Here is a 16,497-nt window from a genome sequence, read left to right on the forward strand (position 1 = left end):
TGGCTTAATTGGCTTGTGAGTTGCTTGTTGGCTAGTGTTTGGCTTGTTGCTTCTTTTTTTTTCGATCAGCTCTTGGCAAGGGGGGGAAAGCAGAGACAAGAGGGGGAGGGAGTCAGGAGTGCAGAGTGGGCCCACCACAGTCCCAGACTTCATGCCAGGGGGATGTAGTCACATAGAGTGTTGGGTTTCTTAGGGATTGGCTTGTTTTGGCCTTGTTTTGAAATGGGATTAGCTTGATTTTTGGCTTATTGTGAAAGTCGGGGTGCTTATTTACCGCATGAAAGTTGGCAACTGTGCTTTGCGGTAAAGACCATTGGATTTCGTTTTTAACTAAGTTTGAAGGAATTTCGCTAACCACACCCTTCTAGTATGAAAAAAAAATACATAGATAAAAATAAAGATAAAGTTCTCTTGTGTGCCACTTATACTTTTAATAAATGTTTATCTAAATTGCTTATACGAATCTTCCATCCAGTATGCCTCCATTTAAATGTGTTGAGTTTTCATGCACCAATGTCATTGTACAGCCTTTTTCAACTTTCTGTAGTAAAACCTACCTAATGGGGTACTTAAATATCATCCAGCATAGTTCTGATACCAGAAAGTGAGAATCGAAAGTCACTAAAAGGCCACAAAACACAACTTAAGGGTTTGTAGAAGCATGAAGAGGAAATGCTAATACTTGAATGTTTCTCCTCTCCTCCAAAAATACAGCATTTGCATTGCTGCTTGAGAATTGCTGGCAGCAGAATTCAGAGAGAGACTTCATGGTACTCAGCACTTTGGAGGTGTATGGAATATATAATATGTTCCTTATAATGGATTTGAGAACTATTTCACCCCAATTCACCCTGAAAACGTCAGGAACCTAGGTGGAGTGGATGCAAACCTATAGATTCTTTGTCTTTTTGGCTCAAATACGTAAAGATAATAAATATTCAATAGCATTGAGAGCCTCACATTTAAGTGACAAAGGCTTATCTGCTCATTAAGTAGGAGTTATTGTGTGTGTGGTATGAAATCACTTATAAGGCCAACCAGCCGTGCAGAGAGTATTTGGGGGGCAGGGAGCCCCAAAGCTCTAGTAAATGTTGATTACACACAATTCAGGAAATCTAGAGTTAAAGGTTCCCACTCCTCTTTCACAGGATCTGATCATGTCGCTCTAGGCAGTTTTATGTGGTATTTAGCAAACAATACAATATTATCTAATGCAGCAATAAACTTGGAAACTTAAGATTCAGTTAACCAAATGAACTTGCCCACATTGCCTATATCATGTACTAAGTTATATCAAATTCTCTAAAAAACCGCAAATTATGTCAAAGGGGAAGGTTGTTCTTGGAACTTTAACTGTTATGTATGCTGCCATTTTTTGTATTTGAGGAACCCTGTATGTCGCAGGATCAGGACATAAATTCGTAACCTTCCTGTTGTCATGAAAATAGCAAAAGGCTAATCCCTGGTATCAGGGTGATTTCCCCCATTTTTGCAGAACTTCAAATCCCTGCTCCAAATCTGGGGGTGCTAGAGTTGCTCCGTGGAAAGGTTGTAAGAATTTTTTTTAACATGGGCAAAAACAATATATTTTTCCCTTATGTCATTCTTGGAAAGAGCTGAACTGTTTTAACTGACATGTTCTAAAAAGAATTTAGCCTAAGGCAGGCACTTGGCATGGAATATTTTAGTTGGAAGTTTGGCCAAATTGTGATCTGTTCAAAATGGGGTCTTATAATGGAAGACTTTGAGCAAGCTTTACTATTGGTGGCGCTGCCAGCTCTGCTTATCATGTGAAGCATGTGTTACTAGTTTTGCAATCACGTAATGAAAGCCTCTGTTCTAATTTAGAGGAGGAGAGCTAAACTTGACATGCCAACCTTAACTCTGAATTTCCTGACTTGTGGTTAAAACCTCAAATTTAACATAGCTTTTTGCACATAATACCTTTATTTCTATATTGTAGCATTATATAGCATATAAGATGAGTGAACATGTGCTCTCTCACACTCATTACAGAAAAATAATGATCATAAACCCAGGGCCGAGTCCTCCTCTTAATAAAGCTAATGGCAAAACTGCTGTTGAATTCAGTGAGTATAATGTTGGGAATGAATCGCTTTCCTTTCCAAATAGTTACATTTGTGAGTGTGTCCTTGAATCCTGATAGCTTTGGTTTGACAAGCTGCACTATCTAGCTCATGCAGTGCTTGCTACAATAAAGAGTATACCATATATAGAATAGTTTATTGGACTAGAACGCATTAGCACCAACCTCCTGGAAGATTTTTATGCTGTCAGGGCATTCCACTAGGGTTTACTCCTGCACAAGTCCTAGCTGAATCTTCAAATACCTATTAAACTATAGTGCCTGATTCTTTATTCATATCAAGATGTTCTCAGAAGTTTTCTGTCCTACTGTACCTTACAGTTTAATACAATTGTTAATGTTCAGTGATGTATACATAAAATTCCATTGAGCAATAGTTACTTCTTGAATTTTTTGCTTTAAACATAAAAGGTTTGCGTAGAATGTCCTGTTGTCACCATTCCGGCAAACCTTCAGTGACTTCTAATAAAGATCAGAGGGGTAGCCGTGTTAGTCTGAATCTGTAAAAGCAGCAGAGAGTCTGTGGCACCTTATAGACTAACAGATGTACTGGAGCATAAGCTTTCATGGGTGAATAAAGAAGAAGTGGGTATTCACCCACGAAAGCTTATGCTCCAATACGTCTGTTAGTCTATAAGATGCCATAGGACTCTTTGCTGCTTCTAATAAAGAGAAACTGTTCCCTGTAATTGAGGGTTGACAAATCAATATAGGCCAAGGTGAAAACTATTCTTTTTCCAATATTTTTAAGCCTCATGTTGATGTTGATGACATATTGGGGTAAGTACTGCAGACTTCATCAGCACGTTTTCTCGGTGCACTATTTGATGTCTGTAGCATCTGCTTTTTTGGGGGGGGGGATTTCAAAAAGCATTACATTGTGTTGGCCTTTTTTTAAGAGGTTGCTTTAATTTTCTGTTTGTTCCTGTTCTCAGTGGATTCTCAGAAATGGCAGCTTAACAGACTAACAACTTTCCAATCTTCTGTGTTTGTACAAAGTACTCATATTTGATACTTTGCAAGGGAAAATTAACATCCAACCAAACTACTTGAAGTCCAGCATTGTTTGCTTGAAAATACCAACATGTTATATTGACGGGGTTTTTAAGCTGTTCTTAAGAAGTGAAGCATGTTGCAGCAAGGACTTTTGGAAGGTGCTGTGATGGATTAAAGCTTATCCAAGATTGGCTAGTGAAAATAAGAGGAATGTAATATCTAAAATATTCTTAGAAGCAGTTAAAAAACAATTGTGTGGTGGTGGGTGGAGGAGGTGAAAATGTGTCATTTTTAGGCTTCTTTCAAAAATATGAATTGTTTCCTATAAAGTTTTTTTTTTTTTAAATTCTTTCCTTAAAATTTATTTTCTTGATTAAAAATACAACCCACATTTCATAGATGTTAGCTGTCGAAGGAAAACCAACTACAAAGATGCGGAACCATTAGAGCTGCAAACAAGCGGACCCAGTTAAACAATCTATGTTGAAGCTCATGGTTCAAGAATATACTTGGAAAAAACTTACTTTCTTTTGGGCTCTTACAGTCTTATAAGTGTTAACAAGTATGAGGTGTCAGTTCATTTGCTTGTGGGCAAGTTTCCACATCACCAAAACGTATCGGAATTTATACCTATGACAGGATTTAAAATAAATAAATAAAAAAAATATGTTAGGCCTCTAAATCCATATTCTGGCTTCTATAAGTTGTCTGATCTTTAAAAAGGGCTGGGCACCCCATCAGCTCCCATTGACTTCCCTGAATGCAAAATTTACTTAAAAAAAGCTTAATCTTAACTCTTCACCTAAAAGATTTCCTAAGTAGAGGTTACTTCATAAGAGATGGCTGGTGGGAACAATTTCCTTCTAACCAACGCTCCCGTTTCCAGTACCCATTACAAGAAACTCAGCTTGACTTGTACTGATGGATAGTGTGTTGTACATGAGGATGATAGGGAAAGAGACTACTGATTTCTATTGGGGCCTACTCTGAGATGTGAGTGTATTTTGAACTAGCTTCTATTAAAATATTTTTGTCTTTGTAGAATCGGGGGGAGAACTGGACATAGTGGTTACCTCCAATAAAGAAGTAAAAGTTGCTGCCATTCGAGATGCTTTCCAAGAAGTCTTTGGAATGGCCACAGTTACAGGAGAAGCTGGACTGTCTAACATTGCACCACAACCTGTGGGCTATGCAGCTGGATTAAAAGTAAGGGGTTAAGGGGAGTATAGAAAGTTTTGTGCAGAGAATATTACAAATATCAGTGACCATGAGCGGAGCAGTTTACCTAGAACAATCCCATCCTCTGAGAAATACCTTTGTCTCCCCAGAAAATTTAAATGGGGAAGCTTTCTTGTTCATTACTGTCTTTGTGTATAGGTGTCATCTATGCCACGTCAGTCATTAGAATGTGCTCTCAGGCATGTGTGTCCTGTTGCAAAGACAGCTAAAGAGCATAAATATATTGTCAATTTTCTACATGGTCACTGACTGCAAATGTACATAGCATGTTGTGTCAGATCATAAGAGTTTCACAGTGTATCAATTCTTGGTCCTCTGTCTACTTGATAGTACTATTTAAAATAAATTACACTAGTTTTAAAGGAGAGATTCTCCTATGATGTTACTAACTTGATAAAGTTTTAACACAATTAGGTGATTAAATAGCCAGAACATAATGCTAGAGAATGTATGTGAGAGTAATAGAAACATTTACAATCTTTAACCATGGTGAAACTCAGCACCATTACAAGTAAAGGTGTCTTAAATTTCTTTCAGTATAAAACTAGTTGTTTTTCACATGAAGTCAGTAATTTGCTTTGTAATGAACTAAAGCATATTTGAAACTGCCAAAGTTTTATCACAGTTCGTGTAACTTTTGGGATTCTAAAGGAAGCATTTTTTACTTCAAAATGTTGTTTATTATGCAACACCAAAGGCTTTTTGAAAAATATCTGTGGTGTATGTTAATGATAAAAGTTACATTCATCCATCAGTTTTATGCTGTGTTGTGACCTAAAGAGAATATTTTCTAACCACTCATTACGTTGTCATTTAGGGAGCTCAGGAAAGGATAGACAGCTTGCGTCGGACTGGAGTGATACATGAGAAACAGCCTGCTGTATCTGTAGAAAATTTCATCGCAGAATTGCTTCCTGACAAGTGAGAGGCTTAAATGTATTCTCTGGGAGAAAAATCATTCTGTATTGGGTCCAGGTGCCCCATAAAGAGTTGTTAGCAGTATTCTACTTGAGAGATGAAAGGAGAGAATCTGTCATTGTATGGTATTGTCTTGGCAGGCTTTGCTTTGATGAAATTGTTTAGCTTCCTGCTCAAAAAATCTTGAGAGCTTAATAGCTAAATTCTGTCAGGTTTATGAGACTTAAAGTTGAAAAACATGCCACAGTTGCACTTAAATCTACAGAAGTGAGAAACTTATAGTAAAGTAAAAGCTGGAATTGGTTACTAGTTCTGTTCTGAAATGACAACTGATTTGGAGAGTATACTAGGTAGGTACTAAGCATCAGAGGGGTAGCCATGTTAGTCTGGATCTGTAAAAGCAGCAAAGAGCCCTGTGGCACCTTATAAACTAACAGACGTATTGGAGCATAAGCTTTTATGGGTGAATACCCACTTTGGCATGCATCCGATGAAGTGGGTATTCACCCACGAAAGCTTATGCTCCAATATGTCTGTTAGTCTGTAAGGTGTCACTTTGCCGCTGAGGTAGGTACTGACACTCTCTAGTAATGTTATGCTTAGGTAGTACCTTTTATCTAATAACGTATGATATTCTCAAGTCTGGTCAGCTTTCCTTTACCATTCACACACAATGTACTTCCCAGCACTGCTCTCAGCAGTTGTGACAGTCTCTTGTTTTGGAATTCACATTAACTTGTTTTCTAAACAAACTGTTTTCCTAAGAAAAGATGGAACTGACAAATAATTTTTGAGGTAATTAGTTTCATAATACAATTTGAGAAGTATTAGGGCCCATTTCTTGTTTGTCTTATATGATTTCTTTGGCAAGGATGTGAAGGGATTTTTTTTTTTTTTGGTAATGTGCTGAGCTTTGATTTGTTTTTTGTTTTTTTTTTAACCTACTCTGCTCCATTCAATTACGCTTTTCAAAACTATCTTTAATAGCTTAGGTAGAAGATGGCGCTTGGATTTTAACCCTGCCAGAGTTGCATCGTTGCCAGAATGTCATTCTTCAATTGGTTGATGTTCTTTACTGTTTAAAGCTTTGGGTAACTTGTGTGCCATTGCAGGTGGTTTGACATTGGATGTCTGATTGTTGAAGATCCAGTCCATGGGATTCATCTAGAAACTTTTACCCAAGCGACACCAGTGCCTCTGGAATACATTCAACAGGTGATGTGTTTTGTATCTTTTATCGGGGGTAGACTTATGGCCTGAGCATTAGGAGTTAGAACTCATGAGTTCTAATCTCATCACCAACACCGACTCTCTGGGAAGTTACCTCTCCATTTATAAAATGAGGCTAAGGTCTACCTGAAAGCTGTTGTGAAAGTTAGTCAATACGTTTAACAGCTTTTTGCAGAAAAACACTGTACAAGTCTCATTACTTTTTTAAATTAAAAAATCCAAAACAACCTGTAGACACACATTTCAGTTTGCAAACATGATTTTTTTTATAGGTAGTCATTTAAATCCAAGATGACAGTTGGCAAAAGCCATGTCATAAAGGTCTAGATTGTGCCCAAGAAAGAAATTTTAAATTTTAAAATGCTTTCAATAAAGAATAATGGGAATGTTTGAAAATAATGAATTATTAAAAGATGCTGTGCAAGTTACTGCTGAGTCAATATATTTTTCCATCATTGAGACAGATGGCAGTTTCTGAACCCTAATGCTTGCATTTGTATTGTGACTTAATGACACAACAAACTATTGCCCAGTCCCACAATACGTTAGAGGGCCAAAATGCTGAGCCAGCATGGAGTCCTATTGCCTTCAGTGAACCTATATGCAAGTGCAAGGGTCTTCCCTTGCATGGTGTTTTGCTGGGTTAAGACCTTCTGTTTAGCATATTTAATTTTGGTTTTAGGTTATTTTGCATATAGCTTAAAATAATAAAACTGATCCTTGTCTTGTCACTTTAAGTAAAGTGTAGCCTTGGTCTAGGGGACTTGGGATTCACCACTCCTGGATTCAGTTCCCAGCATTGCCACTGATTCGGTATCACCTTTTCTAAGGACCTTAACCACCCTATTCCTTGGTTTGCCCTTCTTTACTTGCCATCTCCACAGAAGTATTGAGAGTTTCAATTAATAGTAAAACTGTTCGAGAGGTTTGGCTGAGATGAGCTGCGTGAGTGCAAATTTTGTTTGTATACATAAATGTTAGCATTTTAACAATGTGACTTAGACTCTATTTAGATCTTCATTTATAAAATATGTAGCTATCACATCAGACTTGAGGCAAACTTTAATGACTTTTTAAAAAATTTAGTTCACAAATGGTATTTAAACTGCCAACAGTTAGCAGCAAACAGACAATCCCAAGATTCAATAGCAACAACCACTATGGAGGAAATACCTCACCGACTTTGTCTCTCCAGTATCCTGGGGTCTACCTTGCTACAACTACAATTCATACAATGTTCCTTAATCTCATCCACTTTAAAGGACACAAATCAAATATAACCTAACATCATCTAGCTTTTGCAAAACATAACGAATAAGTATTTTTTCCTATTGTTTCCCAACATTTTTTTGTAGGCACTTTCCCATGAAAAATTGCTAAACAAAACTGTTTTTGTTCTGAATATAAACTTCAGTTTCAGGTTTTGAAAACCTAAAACACCCAGATGTGGGTGTTTATCTGTTTTGCTACTGAATCCAATGGAAGACTGCCATGATCTTTTTTTCATTTTAATTTTTCAGAACTTTGTCCAACTTTGGGGAATGTGCACATTGCCAAAAGGAAAAATGTAACGTTGTCAGTCTCATGAGCCTTTTTGCAACTGCATCACGTTGTTGACTCGTATTCAATTTGTGATCCACTATAACCCTGAGATCATTTTTCAGCAGTACTATCACCTAATCAGTTATTCTCCATTTTGTAGTTGTGCATTTGATTTTTTCCTTCCTAAGTGTAGTACTTGGCATTTGTCTTTACTGAATTGCATAGTGTTGATTTCAGTCCAATTCTTTAATTGTCGAGGTTGTTTTGAATTCTAATCCTGTCCTTCAAAGTCCTTGAAAACCCTTCCAGGTAGGCGTCATCCACAAATGTTATAAGCTGTCGTGTTTTGGGGTGCAACCCGGACTAGTGACAAGTTGTCACCATCCACCCTTTAACTCTGGATGCCTTGAGTGCTCTTGTATTGTGGCTCCCCCCCAGACACCAGCAGACAAATACGCAGTTCCCAAAGTGTCTATGTCCTGTGCAACCCTGGTTCAGTACTCTGACACCAGCAGCCTGCCTACAACACAACAGCACCCCATTGATTTCCACAGGCCGCGGTTACTATGTACAGGGTGACCTGAACACACTCCCAGTTCCATATTTCCTCCAAACCATTGGCCGTGAAGTGTCCAGCCCTCTTCTGGAACACTCAAAGAATTGATAAGGTTTTTTGCTCGTTTAAAAAGACAATAGCACAGCTTATTATTTTAACTGGAGTTAACAATCTTTTCAATTCAAACACAGCACTGAGTTGGATTATAGTGAAAAAAGATACTTTTATTAACAAAAGGACTTAGGTTAAAAGGTACCAAGTAGAAGTGATTGAAGGTGGAACAGGTTGCATACAAAAGTAAAAATACAATTTGTGGTGGCTAAGACTTAACTCAACAAGCCACAACCTTTGTTCAAGGTAGATTTCTTACCAATCTTTTTCTTTCCATCCATGGCTGACTTTCTGTCAAAGATCTTTGCCTAAGCAGGTTTTTTTTTACTTACGTTCAAGCCCCAGAGACTTCAGCCCCCTTGGTTGAATTACCTGTCTTTCTCAGCCTGCAAGATCTCTGGCCCCTTGTGTCTGTCCAGTGATGGACGCCAAGATGGCTTCTTCTCTCTTCTTATATCTTCACAGACTCACTGTTTTGTCCCCAGACTCAGGATGGACCTCTGGCTATTCTTCCCTTTCTGTGGGCTTTCTATCCCCTTGCTGATTCATATGTAAAAGGACTACTTTTGTTTTGATTCAACAGTGCTACCTTCCCTCCTGTCTGGGGGAAAAACTTATTTCTCTCTGTGTTTTGGTCACAGACTTTAAAGCATAATATCATTGAGTATCCAGATTTCTTCATATAGTGTTAATACGTACATTTCATAATGATATTAATCAACAGTGTGTTCCTAACTTTCATAAAAGACCTTACTCAATAAACATTTATAAAAAAATAATTATATACAATCAGTTGATTCCATTACTTCTTGGTTGAAGTTCAGATCCCCTCCAGAGACTATCTCTCCCACTCACTGGGTTGATGTCTCTGTTTACCTTTCTATATAACTGTGCCTTCGTTGTCTGCCTGACCAGCAAACACACATTTCTTTGTTTAGGGCAGACTGGCCTTATGCATTGCTTTCCAGTGATCTATTACGTGCCATCTTTTGGGTATGTATCATGATGGAGTGTCAGGTGTAGTGAGCATGTCAGGCCTGATAAGAGTTGCTGACTCAGAGTAGTGAACCACCAATAGGCCTCTGTGTTACAGCATACACCCACTCCATTGCCTAAGTCATTAATGAAAATGTTGAATAGTACCAGGCCCAGGAGTGATCCCTGTGGGAGCCAACTAGATAAGCCCTCCCAGTTTGACAGCAAACTATAGATAACTACTCTTTGAGTACAATCTTTCAACCAGTTGTGCACCCACCTTATAGTAATTTCATCTAGACCACATTTTGCTTATGAGAATGTCAGACTGTATAAAAATTTTACTGAAACAAAAATATATCCCATCTACTGCTTCCATCCTAGTCAGTAGCCAGAAACGCTGTAAAAGAAGGAAATTAGATTTGTTTGGTATGATTTGTTCTTGACAAATCCAAGCTGGCTATTCCTTATAACCCTGTTATCCATTAGGTGCTTACAAATTTATTGTTTAATCATTTGTACCAGTAATTTGCCAGGTATCGAAATTAGGCTGACTGTTATGTAATTTCATGGGTTCTCTTTGTTCTTGTTTTTAAAGATAAGTACTACCTTTACCCTTCTCCAGTTATCTTGGACCTTACCCATCCTCCCTGAGTTCTCAAAGATAACTGCTAATGGTTTTAAGATTGCTGAAACTAGTTCCTTAAGTACCCTAGGATGAATTTCCTTAGGCCCTACTGACTTGAATACATCTAATTTATTTAAATATTTTTTAACCTATTTTTTCCCTGTTTTGGCTTGCATTCCTTCTCCCTTGTTGTTAATACTAATAGCGTTAGCATCAGGTCACCCATCAACCATTTTGCTGAAGACTGAAGCAAAATAGACATGAAATACCTCAGGCTTCTTGATCATCCATTATTAGCTCTCTTCTCCCCTCCTACCTCGCCCCCACCCCCAGGACTTTACCCTCAGCCGAGTGAATGGACAAGAATACAACCTGCGCCCTTGACTCCTTCACCCTCACTCCCAGAGCTCTGTACTCAATTGCTGAGCTGCTCGGGGTCATATCTGGAGTGTCATTCATGACCATATGGATGAGCAGCATGAAGTAGTGGTTGGAGGGACAGAGGAGCCTCAGCAACTTTTCTGTAACATCTCAAGTGTGGGCTCCAGGCTAGCAGAACACCTCCCGAAATATCCCGTCAGGTTGGCAGATGGATTCCTCCATTCCCCTCAGAAGGGAGTCCCCGACCACCACCATTCTGCACTGCCTTTTTGAGGTGGGGGGGGGCAGGTGGGGTGGTCGTAAGCATCCTAGCTTTGGGCGCAGGTGGCTCCTCCTTCTCAGCCATTGGGATCTGCTTCTCACATATTACCATCTGTCACAATTATCTATCCCCTTATTAAACAATTCTTTTGCTGCTAATTTAATTCTCTGGAGAGGAAACTTTGGTCTTGCATCAAAACAGACTACCTGTTGTATACTTTTGTCAATGACAACATTCATGACAATGGTAGGGCAGAATTTGGCTATATTCTAGCAAGTGTACGGGCATTTATTGTCATCTAATGGTGTATTGCTTCTACAGGACAGTAGGATCTAGTGAGGTTGTGCACACAGTATGGGTATTTCAACTTAGGTAGATAGTGCACACACAGGAACTGATTGAGTCAGTGAGAATGTTGCCACAGCAAGGAGCGAAGAATGTGGCCCATTGTAATTTTAATGAAATTAGTATGGTATGGTGATCTAAGGAGTTGACACCCAGTTCTGGCATGGACTCCTTCTAATTTTGAGCAAATCGCTTGGAGTCTGTGCCTGACTTTCCACATTGAGATGGGATACTTACTTGTTTCACAGGGTTGTTGTAAGGATTATAATACTTTTAAAGTCCATTGAAAGATGAAAATCACTAAATATATAAGTAACTTTATTGGTCACATCTGTTTGGCAGCTTTTTTTATATATAACTTTCTGGTAATTACAAGGTAACTTTATTTTAATAGTCATGCTGTATAACGGCTCTGGGAATGTCTAATGGTTGTCTAAGAATGTAATATGTAGAACTCTGAAAACCTGTTGGGTGAGTAGAGATGTAACCAGTTATTGTGGGACAAACTTTTAGGGTCAGATTCTAATATCCTTTCTCCTTTGTATATTATTATTCAGGAAGTCCTATTAAAATTATTGAGACTACTGACCACATAAAGGACTAATCCAGGGGAATATGGGTATTAGAACCTGGCACTTTATCTCATTCATTTAATAACATCTCCTCAAATTATTACACAGGCTCAGAGTCTCACTCCCCAGGACTACAATCTAAGATGGTCAGGTCTTTTGGTGACAGTTGGTGAAGTGCTGGAGAAGAATTTACTGAATATCAACAGGACTGATTGGCATATCGCATTCACTGGTATGTCCCGTCGACAAATGATCTACAGTGCAGCCAAAGCTATAGCAGGAATGTACAAACAACATTTACCACCCAGGACCATTTGAAAGAAGCTTGACTCATCACACTGAATGCTGTTTTTCTGTTCAGCTTGATATGAAGGAAAAGATTGCAGCTTCTGCCAGTATTCAAGTCCTCAGTGAATACAGCGCAATTTGGTAATCTACCTGTAAACTGTAATTTTTTTCTTTTTAAAAAAATGAAGGTACTGTTCCAATAATGGAAATGAACAACTCCAGTTTTTAATAATCCAGTATAATTAATGAGAAGAGAATTAGATGCAAACAGATACATTTATAGCAGGGCCAAATAGCATTAAAATTTGTAAGGTGGAATGCATTTTCATTTCAAAGACACTTAATAGGTATTTGCTGAGACACTTAACTTAATATTTTATTTACTCAAATATAACTTTTTTTAAAGGGGGCGAGGGTACAAATATTATCTTTTGCATTTCAGTCGAGACAGTACCCTGTATTTTCTAGATGCCTATGTTTTGGAAGTATTTAGCACTTCACAGGGTTAGCCCCTATGTGTGCATGATCTCAGAACTGTTGCTGAGTAGCTCTAAAACATCTTAAAAGTGAATGACCAAGGAAGGGCATAGGTCCATGCTCAAATATATCCAAGGTGTAGACCAAAATAACTTTGAATTTTCATCTTCCATACCTTTTTTTTTTTTTTTTTAAATACTTTTTCTGAAGTATGGTCCAAGCCAACTCCCCTGGAATCCAATGAATTAGGCACTTCATACGCATAAAAATGTGTCGTCAACTCAGTATAACACAATTCAGTTACTCCAGCATTTATCTACATACAGTCATCCGGGCTACAGAAAGAAAATTACATAGGAGCTTGCATTATCAGTTTTCATCTACCGCAAGTTAATATAGCAAACTGTGTGATATTCATACTGTTTGCTCTGCCATTCTGTATTTTCCAAAGCAGGAATAGAATCCTGCATGGTGTGATAAGTGTCATTGATTCACTACTTCTCCTATACATCTTTGATATCTGTCCTTCATAGCTGAAGATACCCCATAGCTATGCTCAAAGATAATCCTAAATCTCTATTCAAAAATACAGAAGTTATTGTAAAAGAATATTTTGATAATAGGTTTGTTTTAAAAACAAACAATTAATTCTTTGTTTGCCTTAAACACTAGATTTTCAGCTTGAACTGCTCTGCCTTTATCTTTTGTAGATGCTTTCAAAGAACATTTTTGTATGCCATATACTGTCTAGCCAACTTATTATATTTGCACCCAGAAAACCTGTCCTTTTTCCAAGTAATATATTTTGCCATAATTGGCTGTGTAAATTAATATTAAATAAACATTTTTTCCTACAGAATTAAACCTTTTTCATTTAAGATTTTTTTTTAAATAGTTTGCCTGAATGAGTGTAACTTTTACTGTATCTTACACAGGCCATTTGTATAACTAGTATATAGAATTGATACAGCATAGCTTGTTATCTGAAAATAGAAACCTACTACTTCAATATTTTTGGACTTTCTCTCAAAGTAAGAGAGAGAAGTGGGCCCAAACAAGCTCTTTATTTTCTTCGCTGCTCTGAGTCTCTAAACCATTCGATCTCATGCCCTATTTTCTCTCTCAAATTTAGAATATTTGACCTCTTCCCTAAGAAAATAGCTTAAAAGTGGGGCTTGGATAATATAGTGATGAAGACCACCGAGCAAGTCTTTTCCTATGGAGTCAGAGTTCTCTTCCCTCCTCATGAATCTTTTGAAAATAACTGAATAATAAAAGTAAGTCAAGAATCTGAGATAGTGTCAGGAGAAGAAAATCAAGCAAATGAAAATCACTTCAGAAACAGTATTTTGTGTCTTATACAATCTCTTACAGAATGAGTGTGTCTCCAGTCAATTTTATTCGTACCACTACTATGTGGCAGGCAGCACGCTACCTGAAAAATATTTTCAGCAAAGATGGTAAGCTGCTGCTATGTCTAATCCTGTCTGTAAGAGCAGCCTGGCATTTTCCATCATAATCCAAAAAGATGGTACAGAAACCTCGTCTGTCAGTCTTCAGTAAGGGCATCTTTGCCCTTTCAACTCATGGATTTTTTTTTTCTTCAATACACATTGTGAAAAATGTCAGTTGCTCTTTTTCCTCAAGGTGTAGGTAAAAGATTTCTAATACTCAATGGGTTTACATGTCCAGGCATGAATCAGACACCCTATTAAAATTGAAATAGGCTATTTTGTTTTTCTCCTGGACCTTTTTTGTCCTCTCTCCTCAGTTGTCACCATGATGAAGTGAACCACTGCTTATTTTTCAGCACCTTGCTCACAATGACAGCTGCTCAAGAATGGGTGGCCGTGACGTGTACTTCCTGTGATACTACTTGGTAGGATTGAAGTTGCCCAACTGCCTGAGTCAGGTTAGTTGTGTAGTGTACAGCACTGTTATAACTCTCTTTACCTCAGAGAGTTCATCACCATACAAAACAGTCAAGAGTCTGCTATGCCGATGCGGTCTCTGAATCCCCAGTGTCAGTTGCTCCAAAATTCTGGGTAGATGGTAATTTTTTAAAAGGATGCCACTCATTCAGACTCGGAATTCTCTACTACTTGAGTTCTGGACAAAAATTCAAACCACTAACAGTTTCTTCTCGAATGAGGTATTAAACTCTGAACAGTTGGAGTGTATGAGGCAGGAGCATGTCTACTCTATGGAGTACAAGTCGTTTCACAGTGAGATCAAACGCATTCTTGACTGCCTTTAGAAAAAGGAAGCACTGAAACTGCTTGAATTTCACTTCACATCCTAATAACACAGAGTTGGTTTCACCTTGTAGTTTCCTAATATAAATTGTTCCCAATTACTCCTAACGCTTCTCAGTATAAGTGAGAGAGTTTCTTGTAGGCGGCGTGGAGGAAGTGGGCCAGTGACAGACTTACATGCAGCAGACTTCCAGGTGAAGTTGGGAAAGGTGTTCTGTGTAAGGTTTATTTTTTAAAATTTTATTTTGATTTAAATGAGAGAGCTGAGCACTGTACAAATACATTGAAATGTTTGATTTTATTAATGTTCAATCGGTTCACTTCTATCAAGCAGCAGCTCTTCATACAAATAGTAATGCCCCCATACGTGAGTCACTACCTCAGTCTCTCCTAACTCCTTCGTAAAGGCCAGGCCAAACACAAGCTCCCTGCACTGTGCTCTGAAACCTGACAAATTAGGCTATATTGGACCTGTGTGGGAACCCACTGCAGAGTCTGAGCCCTTGCTAGCTGCCCCAACTCCTCTGTTACATCAAGGGAGACCATCAGCTCTTCTTCCACTGATGGTAACTCGGACTGTATCATGGGGGAAGTGAGGTGGTCTCTCAGGTGTACAATATGATGGCCCACAATTATAAATTAACACACTTCTTTAAGAATAAATGTGGTTGCTTATAAGGTAAAAGCATTACAGAGAAAACATTAAAAACAAGAAAAGAACCTACACAGATGCTAAAAAGCTTACCCGAGGTCACCCCAATTCAACCTTTGGGTTCTAGTAGGTGTCAGTCCTTAAAAACCTATGACTTGGTTTTCCTTGTGGTTACAAGTTCATAACTGTCTTAGGTTCAGAACCGGCTCAACCATGAATAGTTCAGTCTTAACTTTATACAGCTTGGGCCTTTGATCCTGGCCTTATGTAACAGGTGATCCACAGACTGATCCCCTCTGCAGGGATAGTTTCAAAAGGCTGCATTCACTTCCCTTCAGATATTCCCCTGGAGAAAACACGTTTTGTTCCAAAAGTCCATTCATGTATGTCACATTGTTCAACAGAGTTCTTTGAACCTCTCCCCCCGTGTCTCAACTGTCCTAATGTCCTCCCTTGAGAGGTTATATACAATACTGGTTCACAGGAATACATAAACCATTCATTTAATACCATGGACCCCAAAGATACTTAAACTTAATTCAATAACATCTTCTAACGACACTTTAAGAAACTGCCATCAGTCATTTCTAGTATGCTGCCATTATCGTGCTGGTACAATTAATTGATAATGAAAACTTTAAAACAAAGACAAAAGAAAATGTGTGGTGCTTGTGAATAACTTTTGAAAACGTGACCATCACTTTGAAACTCCCAGCTCTCTCATACTGGTTACGCTGTCTCAAAATGGAACAGTTCCTGTTATCGCTAAGATTCTTTGTAGGGATTTTCTCTGTACTTCACAGTTGGATTCCACTGCTTTGACCCTAATTTTCTTCAAACTTCTTTAGCAAGCAGCACAACATGAGATTAAAGTAATCACCTCCGTTCTGATGACATCTGATTTGCTCTGTTTTTAACTTTCCTTTTTTAGTGTCCAGTACTTCCGCCATTCTGTTTTGTCTA

General features: G+C 38.2%; 1 protein-coding gene across 4 annotated transcripts in view; it reads left to right on the plus strand.

Moving 5' to 3' along the window:
* Positions 1–13,491, plus strand: part of PRRC1 (proline rich coiled-coil 1) — a 39,891-nt gene extending 26,400 nt beyond the window's left edge. For all 4 annotated transcript variants that reach the window (XM_048849659.2, XM_048849662.2, XM_048849663.2 and 1 more), the window contains 4 exons: positions 4,146–4,309; positions 5,160–5,263; positions 6,373–6,475; positions 11,971–13,491. In XM_048849659.2, the coding sequence (XP_048705616.1) occupies positions 4,146–4,309; positions 5,160–5,263; positions 6,373–6,475; positions 11,971–12,180 (581 nt within the window). In that variant the 3' untranslated portion in view covers positions 12,181–13,491. The remainder of the gene's footprint in view (positions 1–4,145; positions 4,310–5,159; positions 5,264–6,372; positions 6,476–11,970) is intronic.
* Positions 13,492–16,497: the final 3,006 nt, after the last annotated feature.

This window comes from Caretta caretta, chromosome 5 (assembly GCF_965140235.1).
Source record: "Caretta caretta isolate rCarCar2 chromosome 5, rCarCar1.hap1, whole genome shotgun sequence".
Classification (NCBI taxonomy): domain Eukaryota; kingdom Metazoa; phylum Chordata; order Testudines; family Cheloniidae; genus Caretta; species Caretta caretta.